At 41.8% G+C, this 24,162-nt stretch overlaps 1 protein-coding gene across 3 annotated transcripts in view; it reads right to left on the reverse strand.

Moving 5' to 3' along the window:
* The window catches only part of LOC140907820 (sodium channel protein type 5 subunit alpha), a 268,854-nt gene that overhangs the window by 239,636 nt on the left and 5,056 nt on the right, over nt 1–24,162 (reverse strand). For all 3 annotated transcript variants that reach the window (XM_073334664.2, XM_073334662.2, XM_073334665.2), the window contains exons 2-4: nt 22,475–22,593; nt 5,675–5,764; nt 1,270–1,398 (exon numbers count right to left, since the gene is read on the reverse strand). In XM_073334664.2, the coding sequence (XP_073190765.2) occupies nt 1,270–1,398; nt 5,675–5,764; nt 22,475–22,593 (338 nt within the window). The remainder of the gene's footprint in view (nt 1–1,269; nt 1,399–5,674; nt 5,765–22,474; nt 22,594–24,162) is intronic.

Genomic DNA, 24,162 nt, shown 5'->3' on the forward strand with positions numbered 1-24,162 from the left:
ACTCTCTGAGATGATCTGCACGGGCCCAGTCTCAAGGGTCCACGTTCCAGCTGGGGACTGGTGGAACTCACCGCATTCTGACCACACACACTGCCTACGCTGGAGCCGGATGGTGAGGTGGGCACAGAGTCAGACATGAGTGACTCTGTGTCAGCTGAGAGCTCCCCCAGACCAGCGATATTCTTGGCTGGACAGATCCATCTGCTCATCAGCTCCTTTGCATTGCCAGAACCCAAAATAGACTGGACTTACAACGCAGAGGGCACTCAAGCATGGAGTGGGAGGCAGTGAGAGGACCTTGTTCCCAGTATATGCAACAAGCTTCTGTTTAGCTTCAAAAACACAGAAGTTTATACCTAAATCCCCTGTAGAAAAAGTATTGGTTAAGTTACAGGGGGGAAAGGGGTTTGTCAGCTCAGTCTAGCTTGGTGACCAAAAGAATTGCCTGAGAGCATTGCAAATCCTGAAACTTTGCTATGTTCCAACCTCCTCTCAATGCCATGTCCATTGTGGGCCAGAGATTCCTGAGCACTTCCCCACTCTACATATGCCAGAACAGTAAAGCGGCATCTTTCAGGGAAAATAACTTCTTATTCCTTTTTAATTGTGTTATTATCTTGCTGGCTTCTGGTGTGTTATTGGGGGTCGGGTGAGATTTTTACAGGATTTTTATTTTATTTTAGGTAACTATTAATGAAAATGTGTTATTTATTGTTAACAATCCCTATTAGGCATACTAGTTACTATTTTCTGTGTACAAAAGGGAGACAGTCATAACAAACATCAGAGCTACCTCTGCAGCATGTGTCAGGGATGGAAGTATTACAAAGCAGAAAGCATTTCAATTTTCATTGCAATACAGTTATCACTAAACAGATGCATTTATGTATTTCATCACTTGCATTCTCATAACACTTTCCATCCAAGAATCTTACCGCACCCTATAAACATGAATTAATTAAGTCTCATAAAACCACTTCAGTAGGCACGTATTATTATAACCAATTTACAGATAGATAAACGGAGGCACAGAGAGGTTAAACAACTTGCCCGAGATCACCCAGCAAGCTGCCAAAATCTGTACTGGAATTTAGGAACCTTGGCTCCTAGTTCCCTGTTCTAAAACCACTCAAACAATTCCATAGAGATTTGTTGCAGCTGAAGTATTGTGCTAGTACATTGGTGAACAACAGTTACTAAAAAGAACAGGTGAATAGTAGTTACACTGCATGTCACACTCTTGAAAAAGAACAATGGAGTGCTACTTACGCCATAACAATGACACTGAAATCCAGCCAATTCCATGGATCTCGAAGGAAGGTGAATTCTGTCATACAAAATCCTCTTGCCAATATTTTTATCAATGATTCAAAAGTGTAAATGCCAGTGAAAGTGTACCTGGGGAGTAAAGTGTCCAAGAAAATCAAGAGCATTAGCAGTTAATGGAGAAGGAGTTGAGGCACACTCAGCTTATTCACTCTGGGCCCAGACCTACTCAGATGAGAAATTCCAACTCATTACAATAGGATTACTCATATGAGTAATGGCTGTGGCATCAGGCCCTTCGTGAGCTGCTTCATGTGTGGACCCAGGGAGCATATGAGAAGTGGGGAAGCACATGTGACAGCTTTACAATGAATGCAGGCTTCATTGCAGCGTATCTTGATGAATCTGCAGTCATTGAGTGAGGCATGAAAACTATCTAGAACACTACATTACTGGACTCTGAAGCACGCCTGCCACAGTCAATGGGAAAGGAATGGATTATGTAGCATTCCTTGTTATAGCTCACATTTAAGTGAAAAATTCTATTCATACCTCTCATCTCTTTCTATCCAGACCATATCAATGTTCAATAGATTAAATAATGGTTCAGCTTCACCTTATGCATTACAAAGAAACATATTCCCAACTGCAAAGTTCCTGATGTTTCACTGTCTGTGGTAAATAACACCACCCATGAGCGCTAAATAGCAATGTAATGCCCTAACTGAAAATAGGTATTATACGTAATGATTTGGACCTGCTGGAATTTAGAAAGGGGGCAGCAGTGTGTTTTTATTTACTACAGTAAGTTGTGTACTACCAACAGCTTCTTCACTGTGAATGACAAAATGGATCGAAATATTCCATGAATTATCCTTTGCAATAAATATATTTGGAACAAAACTGAGCACATTCTGTATGGACAGTAGCCAGGGACCTGAGCTACAAGATTCAGAGCTGGATTGTATTTCACCCAGTAGAGTTCATGGGTGAAATCCTGGCCTCATAGACTTCAGTGGAGCCAGGGTTTTACCCTATGATTAGTCAGGTCTGGGGATTTCCCCTCAGGACCATTTATAATAAAGAAATGAAATTATATAGCTCTAGTACTTCAAAAAGAGATGGATTTTTAATAACACCAGTAAAAAAACATAGATTGTAAGCTCTTTAGGGCAGGGACCATCTCTTTGTTATGTGTTTATGGGATCCTATGCCTGTCTCTGTGTCTTTTTCCTTCACTCTTGATCTGTTGGATTGTTTGCCCACCTGGTTGTCAGGACTGTGCTTTACATGACAAAACCATCTCAGACTGGACTGCCTCATTTTTTCCAATCGGTGAGTGTTAGAGAGATGCCCCAAATTAACACACACATGCCTCAGATAATAATAAATAGTAATTTTTAAAAACACACCACCAACAATCCTCCCTCCCACCTGCCTCATTGGCCTCTTATTTTTAAACTCCTCTGATGAAGAGAAGATGCATTTGATAACCAGGCAGAATTCTCATTCTGATTTTTGTAGGTCTGTCCGCATCTAAAAAAATGGTGCATACGCAAAAAATCCTCAGAACTCATATGCTACCACATGGGTCTCTTCACTGGAAATAGAAGTTTGTGTGTAATTTTCATTCCCCAGATTGCGGATTCTCTGTCTGGTCATGTCAGTCTCTAGTCTTTGTGTACTAAATACATTCATGGTCCATTAATGCCAGCTCACATGTGGGCACATAGCACCTTATCCCAAATTCACTGAAGTCAGGAGTCATGACTTGACGAATGGGTGTTGGCTCAGGCCCTCAGGGTGAAATCCTGGTTCCATTAAAGTCAATGGGAGCTTTGCAAGTGACTTCAATAGCGCCAAGATTTTACCCCAGTGCTGGATTAAATCTGTAGAATGGAAACATCACCATATAAAATTGCATGAACACACAAATACCACAGTTTGGTTTGGTGTTTTGCAAGAATAGGTGGTGTAGCAGATTGTGCCCAGCTGTTTCATGAGTGCACTAAGAGGGAGGCAGGTTGCAAAGTCTTCTTGTAGCCATGCCCTTTATTCTGCAGCTGGGCACAATTAAAACCCGTCTCAGGGCCCTTGTAGGTGCTAGCTACTGAAGAGTCAGTGGCCCTGTTCTCCCTCCACACCAGCCAGCAGAGCTCAGTCGGACACTACATGAGTGTTTGAGACACCCTATAACATAGGTGCTGGAACTACAGGTGTTGCCGCACCTCTGGTTTGAAGTGGTTTCCATTTTGATTCAATGGCTCTCAGTACCCCCACTATATAAATTGCTTCAGCACCCCTCCCCTCTAATGGTGTGAGTGAGCTAGCAGGCCCACTGTCTCTGTGAGCCTCCCTGCAGTCTTGGGAGTGGAATCCTCTCAGAGCTCCCACTGGGACAGTGTATCTTTTACTGAGATCTTCATGGCTTCTAGATTTGGTCCTGCTTCTGGTATCCAAAATACAGGCCAAGCAATTGACAGGGGCTCTTTAAGCACATGTTTTCATTAATAAATATGAAAACGTACACAAAGAATTTAAAAATAACTTTGCTGTGCATACGCTCGTTAAAATGATAAAGATCTTTCCCTTTGTTCAACATGTCAGATGGTTTCACTGATTTCACAGTCATCGTCTAATTCTGAATGGATGTGGAGGAGGTCCTTCAGCAATTGAAGAGTTTTTATGACAACAGAAGCCACTCTGCTAAATGATCTTTTGGAGCCAAGTTAAATCCATTTCTTTTTTTCAAAATGTAAGTGTTTATTCCACTTCTTTTTAAGTGGTGCTTTATAACATATGTACAGAACACCACTCTCTTATTCATTGTGGGGTTCTGCATCCTCACTGAGACAACAAGGCAAAACAGATTGATTTTGGCTTTTCAAAATATATTAGTAGTCTAATTTTACAAATAATTCTTAAATTAAAGTTCATCGGGTCATTCTGGTCTTCAAAATTAGCTACCTTTGAGTTTGTGCTTTGAATTTGAGGAGGAAAGACTGAGAGGTATTTTTTTATGAAAAGAAAAGGGAAGGATTCATTTCATGCTGCATGATCAATGAATGCTTCTGTTCTGGACTATGATTTGTTGAACAGGCTATTTGGTGCACTAAAGACATTTACATTTTACTCACTGAAGGAAGTGTCCAGTGCTTTAATTTTTCCCTCTAGAACATTCAAATTCCGAAGTACAGACCTGTAGCCTGACTCATGCATCCATGTGATGTCCGTATTTCAGTCAAATACATGATGGGTACTGTACTTTGTAACAATTTCCAATAGGAAAAAGACAACATGGGGAAAGAGGCGTGGAAGAAAGCCACAGACATAGCTGTAAGGTAATATACTCATACTGAATTACATGATGCATCCTGATATTAGGATGTTATGATGATCAAATCAGCTGTTAGGTTCAGAGCTGGCTTAAAGTTAGTAATTTCTGGAAGCAATTCTTTTTCTAGAAGATGTGCCTTGCATGATCTTGGGAAGCCTAAAGAAGAGAAGGGCACTTTGCTGTCTCTCCCTAAGGCCCTGACTAGACCAGCCACCAGGCTAGAGAACAGCAGATGGCTGTGTTTATCATATGTCAGACAAAAATAAAAAGTCTGTTCTGATTGGTTCAATGAGCCAAAGTAATTGTTTAATGTACTATATGTTGATTAGCTTGTGCATCTGGTATCTATTTCCATAAGGAACATTTTGAGACAACTTACAGAAATGCAAACTTACCAGACTTAACTTTAAAGCTAGCTTTTTAAAAAACAAACAAACAGGAAACTGTCAGTTAAAGCTCTGAGGGTTTAATGAGAGCTCTGACCATCTGAGAAATTCAGACCACCCCACAGAGAATTCCAAAGGTTTGGTGGTTTCTCAGAAAAATATATCTAGAAATTATTTGTATGTACCATAGCTCTTTTTATTATGGCCCTGGGCCAAAGCCCACTGACATCAATAGAAGATTGCATTGATGTTAATAGGCTTTGGATTACGCCTTTAGGTTTGACCCAAGTGTGTTCTGTAAGTATTTTCTGAAATCATTCAATTAGAAGTCCAGTAATATAGTCTACTGTATCCAGCTTCTGAATCCCTTACATGGAAACTCAGGAAGGCAGGCCAATTTTAAATGGAGCTCCAATCATAACATGATTCCATTCAGATGTAGCATAGCAGGTGCATTTAGCAAAAAAGTATGAGTTTGGTAGACTGAAAATTGTTAACTTACTTTCTAAGGGAGTTTTCAGAGGCGAGAAATACCTGGCAAAACATTTTGTCAGGACAAATATTGCACAGAAATCAATATTAATGGAAAAAATTAGATAACAGCAAACAAAATGAGAAGACTACAATGAAAGAAAGCATAGAAGAGCTAAAGGTAAGGCATATACAGCTCTGCAGAGATACTTACTCAACATATTTATTCCATGATTGAACCTCCGATTGTGCCATGAACACACAGTTGGTTAAAATAGTGCACATAATAAACATACTGAACAATGTAAATATATGCGTTAAGGAAAAATGTGACTGTGTAAAGAGACCTCATAAAAAGACCCTAATTTTTTCAAGCACCGCATATTTGATCTGATGACTCATTCATATTTTGTAGCATGCGTAAACTTCAACACATAGAAGTTGTGTGCAATTATACATGAAGGAATACCTGGACCCTAATCACAGTAAAATCTGTGGGGTCTACCCTGCTTTTGTCATTACCTACACCTTTTATGCATATTTTGTACAGTAAAATGGATGCAGCAACTGTGCATCATTCAGTGAATACAACACCCAAAACATATAATCATGTGCAGGTTTGGATTTTGTGACAGTGTGCTTAGGTGTGAACCTCAGTATGACAGGAGCATTTATGCATTTTAGACTATAAAAGGGAAACCACTCATCTGATAATTCTGTCTCAGTACTTTATGCTGTACCTTGAAACAAAGAAGAAACTATCAGTAGACAATAATATACAGTGAGAGATTGGGTAGGAAAACTGCCTGAAAATCATGTATTCATCTTCAGGCTCTTGATACCCTCCCTCAAAGCTGCCTTCCTGCTCTTTTAGTATTGGGTCATCTGAACATGCTTGGCAATGGGGCAAGCTCTAGATCACATCTTTTCATTCACTCCAATGGGCTTTGAGTGATGCCCTGGGTGTGGAAGGGTATTAAAGGCTAGTAGCTGCATTGCAGTACTGTAATTTTGCACATGTACAGGCCCAATTTACAAACACTGTTGCCTCAGTTAGGGCACCAAATATTCTATTTGGGAAATTAAGAGCAACATTCAGACTCTCCAATATGCATTCTACTCACCTAGATGCCAATTTGAGACCCCAAATATGGAACTGGACATCCTAAATTGAATTCCCAAGTTTGAAAATTGGGTTTCCTGAATCACTTTCTTTAAAATAAAAGCTGCGTGCTGTGAAAATTACCAAGTGTAATGGGATTCTCATTTGTTAATAAAGGTTCACATTTTACTGATATTATCTGTAAGTGGGAAGCACAGAAGGCATAGGAAAATGACCTGGCATTTTGTTGATATCCTGGGATACATGTAAGAGAGAGAAAAGATAATCTGAATGAGAATTTTCTTTGTTAATTTTGAAAAGATAAACACATTTTCACTTCCCCCTCATCATAGTTCTGTGATCATTTTATATTAGAATAGCAATCTCACATGAGTTCTGAGGGTATGTCTGAAATGTTTGTATCTAAGCCACATGAAAATCATCCTTTTGTGGAAAAACAATCTCTGTTGAATACAGAATGGAATGTTTTCTGAACTACTGCATACGCAACAGCAAGATCAAATAGGTAGTAACCGCTCCATGTATTCCCGTGTGCAAACTTAGAAACCAGTAATTGAACTCAAAGGGAATACTCACCCAAACACGTTTTCCACTGCAGGGGCCTATGACTCTTGATGAGCAACTGAAAGAGGGTATCTGGGAGCCAGCCTCATTTTCTTAAATCAGGCTTAGATTGGAGTGTAATGGTTGTATCTCTTTATCAAGTAACTTGATTAGGTTATTAAATATTTTCAGGTACAAAAAGACTGACCTTCACCTAGAAAATTGTGGATTATTTTTCAACTACAGTGAAAATTCTATGAAAAAAAATGGAGAGCAAGCGATTTTAAGGCTTTTTCAAACAAGCAAAATCTTCAGTTTAAGCCTAAACAAGGAAAGATTTGCAATCACCCTGTTTCATCCCCAAAGTATCTCGTATATCCATGTAGCGTTATATACCCATGTAGTCATATTGAGTAAGAAACTGAATCAAGCAACATTCTAGGGATGCCTTTATTAGAGGTAGGGGGAGGAGGGCTAATCTAGTTGGTTTGAGACTACCTGGAGCAGTCAAGAGGGCATTAAATTAACACCACAGGGGAAGGTGCTAAGGCAGCAACTCTGGTACAAACTAAAACTCAGTATGTCGCAAACAAATTGAACCAATGTGATGATGAACATGAAAAGAAGACATTTTTTAGTTGTTTATGTACTACTACTAGGAGTCTGAGTAAAAAGCAAGAGGAGCTATATAATTGGCATTATGTAAACCAGCTGAGATTATTGGAATGTCAAAATCACTGGTTATAACCTGTTAAAGAAGGATACAATGGGTAAAAATTGAGGGTGAGGGGTTGCTACTATATATTAAAGACACCATTCCCTGTTTTAGAGTTACTGATAGCTCATAAGAGTAGGATCTTGAATGCACCTGCATCAATGAGCTAACTTGGAAAGCCCAGAAGGGATACCGGTGAAGGTCTGTTACGGAAAAGTGCTCTTTAATCAATCAGAAAAAGGCATAACAAGAACCGATGCTGAAGCCAGACCAATTCAAAGTAGAAGTTAGGCAGAAATTTTTAACAGTGAGGATGATAAAGCGTTGGAACAAACTACCAAGAGATGTAATGGATTCATCTCGTAATGTCTTCAAAATGAAGATTGGATGCGCTTCTAGAAAATATGCTTTAGTCAAACACAAGGTACTGGATTCAATATAGGGTAACTGGGGGAAATGTGATTGCCTGGGAGATACAGGAGGTCAGACTAGATGATTTAATGGTCCCTTCTGGCCTTAAACATTATGATGTATGAAAAGATGGGGCTGATAGCCTATTATTAAGGTTGCCATTGTAAAAGCCTGTTCGCAGTTGCTTACAGCTGTGCCAAATTTTAACCATTTGAGCTGTAGCGTTTCATTGTAGGTGTCTTTCAGTCAAGCATGTGCCTTTTTCCATCCCAGTGAAAATCTGTCCAAATTTGACCAAGTTATAAACCTTTGAAAAAAAAATCACACTTCACACATGCTCAGTACAGACTTGGATATTAGCAGCTAAACTCTCCACAGATTCTGTCCCCTGTGAGTCTGCTCAATCCTCTCACTGCCCCAGGTGCTGACCAGACTGCGCATGCACAGTCCCCACAGAGTGACTTAGCATGCTCCATCCCCTCACAGCTCCTACATGTAACCAGACTGTGCCTGCATTACCCCCAAAGAATGACGGTACCTATACCATCCCAGGGCTAGATGGACAAAACTGGACTTTCCCTGTAAGTGCTGCTTCTTGATGCTCCAGGTCAGGGTGTGGCTGGGCCCCAGAATTTGGAACAGGGAGCCTCTCTCTCCGCGCTGTTATTGATCATGTTGCTGGCACCCCATCAGTGTGGAGCAGAAAACCACCTGACTCAAATGCAGAAGGGAAAAGCCCCAAAAGCCCCAAATACCCTAACACTTCTTCTGCCCCTCACAGGCCCTACTGAAGTCCTCTACTTCTTGGCTCCTTATCCCGACCCCTGCAGAGCTTCTCTTATCTTGCTTCCTTTCCACTTGATTCCCTCACTACCTCCCTTTCCCAGGGACTCTGGCATCTTCCCTTAGGAATTTCCCTGCTGTTGGTAGGCCCTATCCCACAGGAGCCTAAACTAATCCCTGTGGGTCTCTTTACAGACCCTTTCTCAGAGCCTTCCACAGCAGCCTGCCTGCCCGCTCTCTGGTCCCTCTCCCAGTTGGTGTTCCCAGTCCTTCCTGATTCTCTGCTGCTGGGGTCAATTATTTAAATTAACTCACCCTACCACGCTCAGGTGTGATTACTAATTATCTGTGGGTTGCTAGGTCACAGGCAAGGCTGAGCCTAGCTTGCATATAGAGCCAGCCAGCGTGTGACATACATCCCCTATCTCCTTCTAAAACCTTGCTCTGTCCCATGGCAAGGGTTACCACCTATGCCTGAGACCACCCCATATTCTTTCCAGCTCTCCCTTCAGGTGGTCAGTTTCCATGAGCAATTGCTCCTTTTCTTCCACAGCTTGCTGTCTGGCCTCTTCTGCAGCATCCAGGTCCCCTCTATATTTCTCAGTCAGGAGAAACAGGTTTCTAACATCCTCTCTATTCATTGTTGCATTACAGCCCTTCTCACAGGCCTTGTTTTTTTTCTCCCTGTCTCTAGAAAAGCCTCCACCAACGACTTCTGCTCTCTAACGGCTGCCTGTAGAGTTTGTCTCAGGTCACCTGGTTTCCCTTGCAGACTCGTCGCTTTCAAATCCTGGTCCCCGTGGGTAGCCATAGTCACTAGCATATCCTCTGGCTGTCAAGGGGTAACTGATCATCTGTATCAGGCACTTCCCTAACCATGGCATCCATATTCACAGTAATCTCTGTGTTTATGCCCACCTCTATATGGCTTATATCAGCCTCTGTAATTTTTCCACCCTAATCTCTCTTGCCTTTTCCGTGCAGCTCTCTTGAATGGCTGTTCCTTCTTTGTCATCAGCACCACCCCTGGTTCACCTGCCTCGTGGGTATTCAGACCGTCATGTGCATTCATAACATTCTACACTCCTTTCTTCCATTGCTTACTCAGGTCCCTGCATCTCTTCCTGCAGTAAGCACATTTCCTCTGAGGACAATACCTTAATATATGGCCCACTTCTCTACAACCAAAACAGATAACACTTGTCCATGTCTTGGTCCGCAGCTGAGTTTTTCTGGCTTTCCTCACAGTTCACCCTGGCAAATCACTGTTTTCCCCCAAACTTACATAGGAGTCTTTCTTAGATGGCCCATACAACAACCACCATAACATCTCCTCAGATTTACTGGACACAGGCTATTTCAACATTAACTTTTTCCTTTAAAGTTACTTCTTTAATCTATGATAACCAAAGCTGACGTATGTGAGAACATCCATTAAGAATTTCCTTTTTCCAATGCTACACAAGGGAAAGGAGTTACGATGGACATTATCAAAGACAAGATTGAAAGAAACCTCTCACGGAATATTGGAGATTTTTGTGCATAGGTAGTTACACAAACAAGCAAGTAATAACTGAATTGTGTAGGAGGAGGAGGGTTTGTAGGGAAAGGCAAAAGCAGGGCTGTTCATAAGGGTCTTGGATTAGCTTCTGCTTTAAAATGTTACATAGTGCAATGCTCTTGGGACCAATGAAAATAATTTAACCCCTTGAGGGGGGGGGTCATCACATTCAGGGCCCCACTTTAGCAGCACAAAGCAGCTTGAAGGCCAGTACAACCTACAAACTGAGAAATTCCACATGGACAAGGGAGGTGCTTAGGTGGCATTTCACTTTATTGACAGTGAGATTTTTGTCCTATTCATTAAAAAAATAAATATTCATATATAAAATATTGTTAAAATATTTGATTTTATACCAGTTTTTATTTTAACTTGAAGATCAATCTGTACGTGACCTAGGCACTGTAATAAGGCCAGAGTTTCAAGTGTGTTCAGCCCTCGCAACTGAGACCAGGTTTTCAAAAGAGCTCTACTTCCACTTCAGTTCCAGACTGAAGTGGCAAGAATTTCAAAAGTACTCAGCATTCAGCAGCTTCCACTGAGGTTTGAGCTGCATGCTCAGCACATCTGAAAATCTGGCCACTCCATTCAGGTGCCCAAATCGGAGCTGCTGGGTGCTGAACTCTCTTGAAAACCTGGTCTTACGGGCTGATCCTGCTTCCACTGGGTCAAAGGCATATCACAGACAAACACTCACTAAAACAGACAGTAGGACACAACTCTTGATATCAAAAGGCCAAATTCAACAGAAGTTTGCTGGCTTCCACTCAAGTCCCTTAAAATTAGCTTGTGTGAAGGTACATAAAACAGAAGCCAAGTATATGTTCATGCAGAACCAGCCCCTTAGTCAGACTTATTGTTGGCTGGTGCTTGAAGTAAAGATACATTCCCCAGGAAAACAGTTAAGATGACCATGTCTTCATAAATTATTCACAATACTAACACTGAAAATTTGCAGATGACAACAACCTGGGAGGGGTTGCAAGCAGTTTGGAGGACAGGATTAAAATTCAGAACAAACACTGACAAATTGGAGAATTGGTCTGAAATCAAAAAGAGGAAATTTAGCGAAGGTAAGTGTAGTGCTTTGCAAGTAGGAAGGAAAAATCAAATGCACAATGTCAAAATTGGTTAGGACCTAGGTGGTAGCACTGCTGAAAACAATCTGGGGTTTTAGTAGATCACAGATTGAATAAGAACCATCAATATGATGCTGTTGTGAAAAAGCTGCAAAACTGGGGTGCGTTAACAGAATTATTATACGTAAGACATGGGAGGTAACTGTCCTGTTCTACTCAGCACTGATGAGGTCTCAGCTGGAGTACTGTGTCCATTTCTGGGTGTCACACTTTAGGAAAGATGTGGACAAACTGGAGGGAGTCCAGAGAAAAGCAAAAAAAAAAAAAAAAGGTTTAGAAAACCTGACCTATGAGGAAAGATTAAAAATCTGGGCATGTTTGGTCTTGAGAAAAGACCACCCAGGGGGCACCTGATAAGTTTTCAAATATGTTAAGGGCTGCTATAAAGAGGACAGAGATCAGTACTTCTCCATGTCCACTAAAGGTACAACAAGTAGTAATGGGCTCAATTTGCGGCAAGTGAGATTTAGTTTAGATATTAGGGAAAACTTTCCAGCTATAATGGTAGTTAAGTGGAACAGGCTTCCAAAGGCGTTCCCGTCATTGGAAGTTTTTAAGAACAGGTTAGACAGACAGCTGGTAGGAATGGTGTAGATTTACTGGGTCTGCCTCAGTGTAAGGGGCTAGATTTGATGACCTCTCAAGGTCCCTTCCAACCCTACATTTCTATGATTTCAGTGTTAAATAGTCAAGAATTCTCAATCCACATTCCAGCTCTAAATATAGTTCTGCCCAATTTCCTCCATATCCTTTAATAAACAAAGAATGTTTTAGAGAGAGACATTGCTAATATAAAGAAGCAACAACCCTAGAACACAAGGTATCCTCCCATGCAGTTAACCATCAGTTACTAACCAGGCCCAAACCTGCTTAGTTTTGAGAATTAGAAAAGATCAGGCCTATTCAGATCAGTGACACCATCTGTTGTTAAGTATCCATCTGCTAGCCCGACAATTGCTATTTACTCTGACTCCTAGAATTTACTCATTCCAGAAGATGTTTTTACACTTTCAGAATCACAAAAAGTGTTGAGAAGTGCTTGTCCCCAGTGAAAGATCCCAGGGTGTAATACTCGGAAAGATCTCCAAGTTTGAAAAATTGTCTGGTTGACTCATATTTCACCTGTCTCTCCTGGTCTCTCCCAAGAAACACCAACAGAAATATCTAGAAAGAGACATGCACAATATAGTAGAGAGATCTGTTTAAGGTACTTGATAGCCTACTGGTGTGCACATCACAGGGATTAGAGACTCTGATGGGATGAGCTAAAACAGTTCACCACCTTATGGAATTTACACCAACTTTTTCAAACTTGGATGCATAAAGTTAGGCATCTATATCCATATTTTGGCTCCTTAAGGAAAGCAGCCTAATCTTCAAAAGCGCTAAGCATGATCAACTTGCACTGAAGTCAAGTGCTCAGCATCTTTGAAGACTAGGCTGTTTTTATTTAAGTGCCTTAAACATGGATGAAGAACAGATACCTAAGCTTTAGGCATACAAATTAGAGTGTCTAAGAACTTTTTTTTATTATTAATCCAAATTTTGTTGGACTGCCATTTTGCACTAGTCCCCACTATTCTTTGGCAAGTTAGAACTACTGATTGCCCCAAACAAAAACGCCAGGCCAATCTTCTCAGTCCTTGAGCTTTGGATCTGAACTCAAACTTCACTTCTCACCTTCCCCACCCTTTTACTGTCATGGGCAGAACCCAAAACTCAAACCAATCTCTCTCTCTGAATATATCGATTTGAAATCACCTGGAGAAACTATCAAAGGAAGGCACCAATCACCAAGAATGGGAACCAAGGCCATTGCAGCTGAGTGCCGAAGTGATGAGATTCCCTAGACCAAGTGCCAGAACCATCAACACACATGCCATGGCAAGGGCCTAACAATTTCAAGCAACTCACTGAACTGAAAGGAAGGGGTAAGTATTGAAAAGGATACAGTAGATCTGAGGAGCTAGAGTAACCAGAAGCTACAGCAATCACGAAGTTATCTGCAATACTGGAATTTATACCCACCGAGGGATGGTGCACTATGGACACTAGGGGATGTAGCTTGTGTTCTAACCCATTACCACTTCCCTCCAGGGTCAAAGTCCTATGATCCATGAGAGTTCCACTGGTATCATACTAGTAAGCTAGAACCCCAAAATAAGAATACAGGTGCATGGTGTTTTTAGAGAACTGAATTTATTGTGCCCCTTTGAACTATCCTCTTCCCACGAATCCATCTTCTCTTGGGACCTATTACAACATTCCAAATTGCTGAACAGATTCAAATGGCCTTATATATCTGCCAGAGACATTTTTCCTGTCCCCCTGCCTTAATGCAGAATTTCCTCATAAAAATACAGCTGCCCATGGATGAGGACTAACAAGATTCAGTCTTGAGCTTGTGACAGTGGAAACAGTCTACTCCAGAGGGCAATAATCTCTAACATTACTGACTTCCAACAAGAGTAGTGACAGGAGGTTGGTACAATCTGGGAGAAAGCTGGTACCAGCAAGAAAAGTGATCAGGTGTTCCATTTATGTGCGCCTCTCCTGCCTGTCCTAATGGGACAAAATGCACTGCCACAATATCTTCTATCATGATAGGAGATGGGAACTGATATATCATATAAAAGCATAAATGGCCCTTTATCTCTCCAACACACATTAGAGGTGACTTTGGTGTCCCCCATTTAGGAGTGTGGCCAGACTTGTCTCCCTTCAAGGTATGATCTAGCCTCAGTGCCACGAGATTGGAAGTGGAAGCGGGTCCTTCCTCACAAACACCACTCTTATAGAAGGAGGAAGAGAAGAAGACATATCCATCTCCTTGCAGACTAATCTTGATATGGGAAGAAAGGCCCCTGGAGTAGGCCCACCTCACCCCAAAGACAACCTCTTCTTCCAAATGGCATTTGAAATATATTCCTGCCTTTTGAGAATGTACATAAGCCTGATGTTCTCAAGAATATGGCCGCATCAAATAATGGATTTGAATCTGAACGCATTAAATGGATGAGAAGATTAAAAAAAACATGCCTAAAACACAGTAATAATGCAAATTACTTCAATTAACAAAGTGTTATCAAATCCTATGCATTCTTTTCCTAGTAGAACATCTTTCAAAATAGCCAGATTGTCAAAGATAAATTGGACTAGCAAGGCTGTATAGGTCCCTGAAAAATTAGGTCCTCTCTCTATGGAAATCCCAGAGGAGGAGCTGTAGATAAATCTGTTTCATCCAAGAACCTTGGGCTCCTCATCCTGTTTGGAAGAGTATTCTTTCTTCTGCCTCCTGTGCCATTCTCTTCCACTTGCACTATATGTTCAATAATTGGAAATGGAGAGATGGTATCTACTAAACAAGTTGCTTCAGACACTTTTGTGACAGTGCACCCATTTGCTAACACTCTTCAGGAAAAAAGACAGCTTAATATTTTCATGCAAGGCAATAGATCCAATTCCTGAGTTCATGTCTGTGATATTATCTGCTTGAGTACTTGCCAGTTGAGGCTCCATTCAGCTTGGAATATTGACTTCCTGTTTATCCAGTTGCCCTTTGTATTTAGAGTTCTCTTGATGTAAATAGTGTTTATCGACTGAAAACGATGTGCTGCCTAATGTAGGAACTCTACTACCATCCTAGTGAGACTCGATCTCTTCCTTCCCTCCTTCTGCTTGTTGCTATTTGAGACAGCTGTTAGTAAGGTGTAACTGAAGTGTTTCTGGAACTAAAATGTTGTTAGCTTTATAGCATTTCACTCCCAAAAAATTATGCTCCTGATCTGACCATATTTCTTGTTCTAACATGTCTCTGAAGTGCACACCCCAAGCTCTCACTGCTTTGACTCTTGAAGGTACTGAGACTGGCTCTACCTGCATTATCATCATTTGAGTCACCACCACTTCAGGCAGCTTCTGACCGGGGACATATTTCTGCCCTCTGCAATACATACACAATCTCTATTGGTTTCACTTGGGGTTGCATGGTTGTGTGTGAGTGCAGAATGGGCCCCCAGACCTATAACTGAGAGTTGTGCATTTATTCTTTCTGTTAACAGATTGTAGTTACCAAATTCTTCTCTCAGACCAGTGCAATTCCATTGATCTTGACTGACTTCAGCGAAGTTGCACTAATGTAACAGTGAACAGAGCTGTGCCCCAGCTTCCAGCAGCAAGTGTTGAACTGTTCTTAGGTGAATCTTGAGTCATAATGAAATGTCTCTGCACAACCCCAAGGTTCTTAGTAACCTTGGAAATGTCTTGGATGGTATTATCTGTTCATTTTTAAGTTGAACTATTGTCATCTGAACCTTCACAGATATTTTCTCTGAGAGCAACATAGACTTAAGAGCATGAACTATTTCTTCCACTGGATGATGTATCCATTTAAAGGGAATTTGCTGAATTTGATAATAAATCAATAATTCTGTGATATCCCCTTAATGTCTATTATTACTCTTTTGTCGCTATGGTCACTGCTCCTACGTAATGGGCTCATACTAAAATATCACCTAGTCATTTTAGCTATGTGTGGATTCTCTGAGTTCTCAGTGTGGCTATCAATACTGGAACCTTTGTGTGACCTTGGGAGAAGCTGATAAAGCAAAAAGAAGGCAGTGGTACTGATAATAGATGTTCATATAAACAAAATAGAGTAATCTTTTACCACATAGGTGTGCCTCATGGGAGTTGTTGTTTGAGTGGCTCATGTCCCCAGTGTCTCTTATGGGCCAAACTCCCAGGCTGAACTATGTTTCCCATGATGTACACACAGTCACATGACTCTCCTGATCCACCATATGGCACAATCAGAGCCATTTGGACAAAAGAAAGAACCATGTCTCCTTCAAGGTCTCTTCTTCATAAGACACAGGAAACATGATCAGAAATGACTGAAGAGTGGGAGTTGTGTTATTTGGAATACAAATGAAGTTATGGTGGAATCGAGTAGAGGATCCAGTTCAGGTGGAGAGTGAGGTGTGCATGTCATCCAGTCCCATTTACTTTCAAATTGACTGAAATGAATTATGTTTGTCTGGGTGAATTTCACCTGGGCTAACCATGCCAGCACAAGGCCTATACACTGCCTGAGGGCTTAAGTGAGACCGATGTGGTGCACAGACTTTGTGCTAAAAGAAAAGGAGTACTTGTGGCACCTTAGAGACTAACAAATTTATTTGAGCATATGCTTTCGTGAGCTTCAGCTCACTTCATCGGATGCATTCAGCGGAAAATACAGTGGGGAGATTTATATACTGAGAGAACATGAAACAATGGGTGTTACCATACACACTGTAACCAGAGTGATCACTTAAGGTGAGCGATTACCAGCAGGCGAGAGGGGGGTAAAAAAAACCTTTTGTAGTGATAATCAAGGTGGGCCATTTCCAGCAGTTGACAAGAACATCTGAGGAACAGTGTGGGGTGGGGTGGGGGGATAAACATGGGGAAATAGTTTTACTTTGTGTAATGACCCATCCACTCCCAGGCTCTATTCAAGCCTAAGTTAATTGTATCCAGTTTGCAAATTAATTCCAATTTAGCAGTCTCTCATTGGAGTCTGTTTCTGAAGTTTTTTTGTTGAAGTATTGCCACTTTTAGGTCTGTAATCGAGTGACCAGAGAGATTGAAGTGTTCTCCAACTGGTTTTTGAATGTTATAATTCTTGACGTCTGATTTGTGTCCATTTATTCTTTTATGTAGAGACTGTCCAGTTTGACCAATGTACATGGCAGAGGGGCATTGCTGGCACATGATGGCATATATCACATTGGTAGATGTGCAGGTGAACGAGCCTCTGATGGTGTGGCTGATGTGATTAGGCCCTGGGATGGTGTCCCCGGTGAATAGATATGTGGACAGAGTTGGCAACGGGCTTTGTTGCAAGGATAGGTTCCTGGGTTAGTGGTTCTGTTGTGTGGTGTGTGGTTGCTGGTGAGTATTTGCTTCAGGTTTGGGGGCTGTCTGTAAGCAAGGACTGGCCTGTTTCCCAAGATCTGTATTTTCCACTGAATGCATCCGAAGAAGTGAGCTGTAGTTCACGAAAGCTTATGCTCAAATAAATTTGTTTGTCTCTAAGGTGCCACAAGTACTCCTTTTCTTTTTGCGAATAAAGACTAACATGGCTGCTACTCTGAAACCTGTCATTATGCAAGGCACTGAATTTAGCCGTATGGAGTGGAAATCTATCAACTTCATGAAAAAACTCGAGCAGATACAGACAGACATCATCTTCCTTTCCAAATGCAAACAGATGGACATCATACCAAAAGGACTGAAGGTAAAAAATCCATTACAATCTACATACCACACAGACGATGCTGACAGCTTGCGCCACACGCTCTCGAAGAAACTGAGGAACCACCTGATCAACATCCTCTACAGTAAACAGGGAAAGATTAAGAATGAGCTCTCAAAACTGGATACTCTCTTAAAAAACCAACCTTCCACACAAACTTCCTCGTGGCTGGACTTTACAAAAACTAGACAAGCCATTTACAACACACACTTTGCTTCTCTACAAAAGAAAAAGGACACTAAACTATCTAAACTTCTACATGCCACAAGGGGCCACAACAGTGGTTCCCTTAACCCACCCAGCAATATTGTTAATCTATCCAACTATACTCTTAGCCCAGCAGAAGAATCTGTCCTATCTCGGGGCCTCTCCTTCTGCCCCTCCACCCCCACGAACATGATACAGTTCTGTGGTGACCTAGAATCCTATTTTCAAAGAATATTTTCGACACCTCCGACTCAAGGAATATTTCCAACACACCTCTGAACAACATACTAACCCACAGAGAGCTTCCTACCAAGACTACAAAAAGAAGGATTCTGGGTGGACTCCTCCTGAAGGTCGAAACAACAGACTGGACTTCTACACAGAATGCTTCCGCCGACGTGCACGGGCTGAAATTGTGGAAAAGCAGCATCACTTGCCCCATAACCTCAGCCGTGCAGAACACAATGCCATCCACAGCCTCAGAAACAACTTCGACATCATAATCAAAAAGGCTGACAAAGGAGGTGCTGTTGTCATCATGAATAGGTCGGAATATGAACAAGAGGCTGCTAGGCAGCTCTCCAACACCACTTTCTACAAGCCATTACCCTCTGATCCCACTGAGAGTTACCAAAAGAAACTACAGCATTTGCTCAAAAAACTCCCTGAAAAAACACAAAAACAAATCCACACTGACACACCCCTGGAACTCCGACCTGGGGTATTCTATCTGCTAACCAAGATCCATAAACCTGGAAATCCTGGACGCCCCATCATCTCAGGCATTGGCACCCTGACAGCAGGATTGTCTGGCTATGTAGACTCCCTCCTCAGGCCCTACGCTACCAGCACTCCCAGCTACCTTCGAGACACCACTGACTTCCTGAGGAAACTACAATCCATCGGTGATCTTGAAAACACCATCCTGGCCACTATGGATGTAGAAGCCCTCTACACTAACATTCCACACAAAGATGGACTAAAGCCATCAGGAACAGTATCCCCGATAATGTCACGGCAAACCTGGTGGCTGAACTTTGTCCTCACCCATAACTATTTCACATTTGGAGACAATGTATACCTTCAAATCAGCGGCACTGCTATGGGTATCTGCATAGCCCCACAGTATGCCAACATTTTTATGGCTGACTTAGAACAACACTTCCTCAGCTCTCGTCCTCTAATGCCCCTACTCTACTTGAGCTACACTGATGACACCTTCATCATCTGGACCCATGGAAAAGAAGCCCTTGAGGAATTCCACCATGATTTCAACAATTTCCATCCCACCATCAACCTCAGCCTGGACCAGTCCACACAAGAGATCCACTTCCTGGAAACTACGGTGCTAATAAGTGATGGTTACAGAAACACCACCCTATACCGGAAACCTACTGACCGCTATTCCTACCTACATGCCTCCAGTTTTCATCCAGACCACACCACACGATCCATTGTCTACAGCCAAGCTCTATGACACAACCGCATTTGCTCCAATCCCTCAGACAGAGACAAACACCTACAAGATCTCTATCAAACATTCTTACAACTACAATACCCACCTGCTGAAGTGAAGAAACAGATTGACAGAGCCAGAAGAGTACCCAGAAATCACCTACTACAGGACAGGCCCAACAAAGAAAATAACAGAACGCCACTAGCCATCACCTTCAGCCCCCAAATGAAACCTCTCCAACACATCTTCAAGGATCTACAACCTATCCTGAAGGACGATGCATCATCTCACAGATCTTGGGAGACAGGCCAGTCCTTGCTTACAGACAGCCCCCAAACCTGAAGCAAATACTCACCAGCAACCACACACCACACAACAGAACCACTAACCCAGGAACCTATCCTTGCAACAAAGCCCATTGCCAACTCTGTCCACATATCTATTCACCGGGGACACCATCCCAGGGCCTAATCACATCAGCCACACCATCAGAGGCTCGTTCACCTGCACATCTACCAATGTGATATATGCCACCATGTGCCAGCAATGCCCCTCTGCCATGTACATTGGTCAAACTGGACAGTCTCTACATAAAAGAATAAATGGACACAAATCAGACGTCAAGAATTATAACATTCAAAAACCAGTTGGAGAACACTTCAATCTCTCTGGTCACTCGATTACAGACCTAAAAGTGGCAATACTTCAACAAAAAAACTTCAGAAACAGACTCCAATGAGAGACTGCTGAATTGGAATTAATTTGCAAACTGGATACAATTAACTTAGGCTTGAATAGAGCCTGGGAGTGGATGGGTCATTACACAAAGTAAAACTATTTCCCCATGTTTATCCCCCACCCCCACCTCCCACTGTTCCTCAGATGTTCTTGTCAACTGCTGGAAATGGCCCATCTTGATTATCACTACAAAAGGTTCCACCACCCCACACCGGCTCTCCTGCGGGTAATAGCTCACCTTAAGTGATCACTCTGGTTACAGTGTGTATGGTAACACCCATTGTTTCATGTTCTCTCAGTATATAAATCTCCCCACTGTATTTTCCGCTGAATGCATCCGATGAAGTGAGCTGTAGCTCACGAAAGCTTATGCTCAAATAAATTTGTTCGTCTCTAAGGTGCCACAAGTACTCCTTTTCTTTTTTCAAATACAGACTAACACGGCTACTACTCTGAGACTTTGTGCTGGCTCTCTGCACAAGGGCGAATTTCACTCAGAGATTAAATATCCCATTTGTGTCTCAGAAAGCTTCAAACTTTGGATCCAAGTGCTATCGCTAATGATGTTTATGGAAAAAACTCTGATGGACTTAAATGAGAAAAGGATCTGGGCCCATACTTTTAAAATATTATACTATCCAGATCTTTAACTTTTAAAGTGTCAGATAAAATATTTTTGTAACTATTGTCATAAATGAATACTCAAGCATTACATTGTTGTTTTTTGATAAGACATAATAGTGTATTTGTTCAGTTACATAGACAGATATTGGGCCAGGGCCTCAGATGGGAATAGACCCTTGACTTTAACTGAGCTACACTAATTTACACCATCTGAAGATCTGGCCCGTGATGTACATTTTTAACAAGCCAGGTCTTGGACTATTGAGTGTAAGTGTTTAATTTTTTAAATAATCATTTTCATAGATTCCAAGACCAGAAGGGAACATTGTGATAATCTAGTCTGACTTCCTGTATAACACAAGCCATAGAACTTGCCCCAAATAATTCCCAGAGCAGATCTTTTAAAAAAAACATCCAATCTTAATTTAAAAATTGTCAGTGATGGAGAATCCAACATGACCCTTGGTAAATTGTTCAGCATTAACACTGCAGAACAATTTTCTTTGTTTAGATTATTTAACTTGCAAGAATTCAGATGTATGCTTGTCTCCTTCCTCAGGGCTACAGCAGCTCACCTCATTTAAGTTGCATTCTACGAATTCTGAATCACTGTGTGGGTGAGGTTCTAAATTCCGTATCCTGTCATCAGTGAAATGAGTAGGAGGTTATGGGGAAGGACCTAAAGACGTTTTTGGGTCTGAGTGCAGGCTCGTACCTTTTAAGGATTACTCTGCATTGGGACATGTAAGGGTGCAATCACACCATCCCCAGCAACAGCACCCAGCTTTCCTTCTGAAAGTGCATTGTGCCTTTCTTTCCACGATTTGCTGGCCAATATAGATTTGGGGAGGAGACAATGATCCTGCCTTCTCGTCACCTACTGTGGGATGTCTAGTGCCAGCAGTAGTGTTAGCCCCACACAGTTTTGTATTCACTCAACCACAAGGACAGCCCATGAGGATGGAACAGTGCTGAAGGAGCTATGCATGCATCTCAGCAGAGAATTATCACATGTGTGAAGTTTGCTTCTGACTGGGGAAGGGGACAGATGGAATTTATCCTGGTTAGCTTCCCCTGATGTATCACAGCAAATCTCCTGCACTGACTCCCAAAGGTGCCCTCTCTTACTAACTCTGGGCCAAACCTTGCTCAACTTCATTCACACAAGCAGTCTCATCTAAGTCAATGGGGCTGTTTGCATGAGTAAGACAAGTAGGGTTTAGCTCTGTATTTCCCATAAAAGCCATTTTACGCATCTTATTTAGGAAAAATCTAACACATTTCTAGTTATGTCTGTAGTAAATGAAATCAAATATGCAGCTGTCAAACAGCTTGATAAAACCAAATAATTTCATACCCACATCCGCTTGTATCAGATAACATCAGAAGGTGGGAAGTCACCTGAAAGGATATGAATGTACCAAAATTTTAATTGCTGCTCTTCTGACTGGATGGAAAGGACTAAGTATATACAAGGCAGGAGTGGCACTAAATCGAAAGATTGTCTTCCCTTTGTTCAGTACTATAAATGTCTGAAAAACAAAATGGAAAATTAAATGAGAACATTTAGTGTTTGCATTTATACATCAGGGCCCTCTCACTCAGTTCCCAACTGCAGATTCCCTCCCATCTCAGTGCCCTTAATTCCCTTCCCAGATCCTTCCAGTTGCGAATTTCCATTCACGCAATGAACAGTTCCCCAAAAGACCTTTCCAAATGCAGAGTCTTTGCCCACCTCAGGAAAAATGCCCCAAACTTCCCTCTTCACCTCCCTCTGAGCTGAAAATTCCTTCCTGTCCTATGCAGATTCCTCTGAAACCCTGTGTCACCCACGGTGGTGTTTGAGACACTGCATTTATTCTGAAGTGTGTGGTAACTGATGACCTTGTTATGGCGAGTTAGGATGCTCAGCACCTTGCAGGACCAGGCCATGAGGATCCCATCCTATAGCATGGCCTGCTCTCGAGAGCCACATCAACCCAACAAACTCACAAGCTCCAGGATAGTTCAGGGTGTCGTCTTAATGAAGACTGTCATGGTTCCTTCCCCACTCTGAACTCTGGGGTACAGATGTGGGGTCCCGCATGAAAGGCCCCCAAGCTTATTTTTACCAGCTTAGGTTAAAAACTTTCCCAAGGCACAAATTCCGCCTTGTCCTTGAACAGTATGCTGCCACCGCCAAGTGATTTAGACAAAGAACCAGGGAAAGGACCACTTGGAGTCCTATTCCCCCAAAATATTCCCCCAAGCCCTACACCCCCTTTCCTGAGGAAGGCTTGAGAATAATATCCTCACCAATTGGTACAGGTGAACACACACCCAAACCCTTGGATCTTAAGAACAATGAAAAATCAGTCAGGTTCTTAAAAGAAGAATTTTAATTAAAGAAAAGGTAAAAGAATCATCTCTGTAAAATCAGGATGGAAAATACTTTACAGGGTAATCAGATTCAAAACACAGAGGATTCCCATCTAGGCAAAACCTTAAAGTTACAAAAAACTTGGATAAACCTCCCTCTAGCAAAGGGAAAATTCACAAGTTGAAAACAAAAGGTAATCTAATGCGCCTTGCCTTATTTACTTACTCTTTTTGTAATATCAGAGACTTGTACAGGATGGTTTATAGGAGAAGGAGTTTTTTGACCTGATGCTTCTCTGCTTTCCCCAGAGAACACACCAATAAAGCCTTCCCCTCTCCCCCCCGCCCCCAAGATTTGAAAGTATCTTCTCTCCCCATTGGCCCTTTGGGTCAGGTCCCAATTTGATCTTCTTAACCCCTTACAGGTAAGGAGGAATTCTAGGCTACCCTTAGCTGTATGGTTATGACAAAGACAAATTGATCTGTCTGAACTAGGATGGATATGCTCTTGCATAATAATTATCTTCTTCCTCTTATCTCATCAGCTGGGGTCAAGTCATCATTAGCACTAAGGACTTCCTGCTTTCCATCTTCTTTGATACAGCCCATCCATTGCTTCCTCACCTTTCCTCTGAGTTTCTTTCCTATCACCCTCTCTTCCCATGCTATTTTCACCAGGTCTTCATTCATCCTCCGCATGTGTCCAAATCCATAGAGTTGCATTTCTTGGATTTTGTCAGCCA

This window comes from Lepidochelys kempii, chromosome 2, assembly GCF_965140285.1.
Source record: "Lepidochelys kempii isolate rLepKem1 chromosome 2, rLepKem1.hap1, whole genome shotgun sequence".
Classification (NCBI taxonomy): Eukaryota; Metazoa; Chordata; order Testudines; family Cheloniidae; genus Lepidochelys; species Lepidochelys kempii.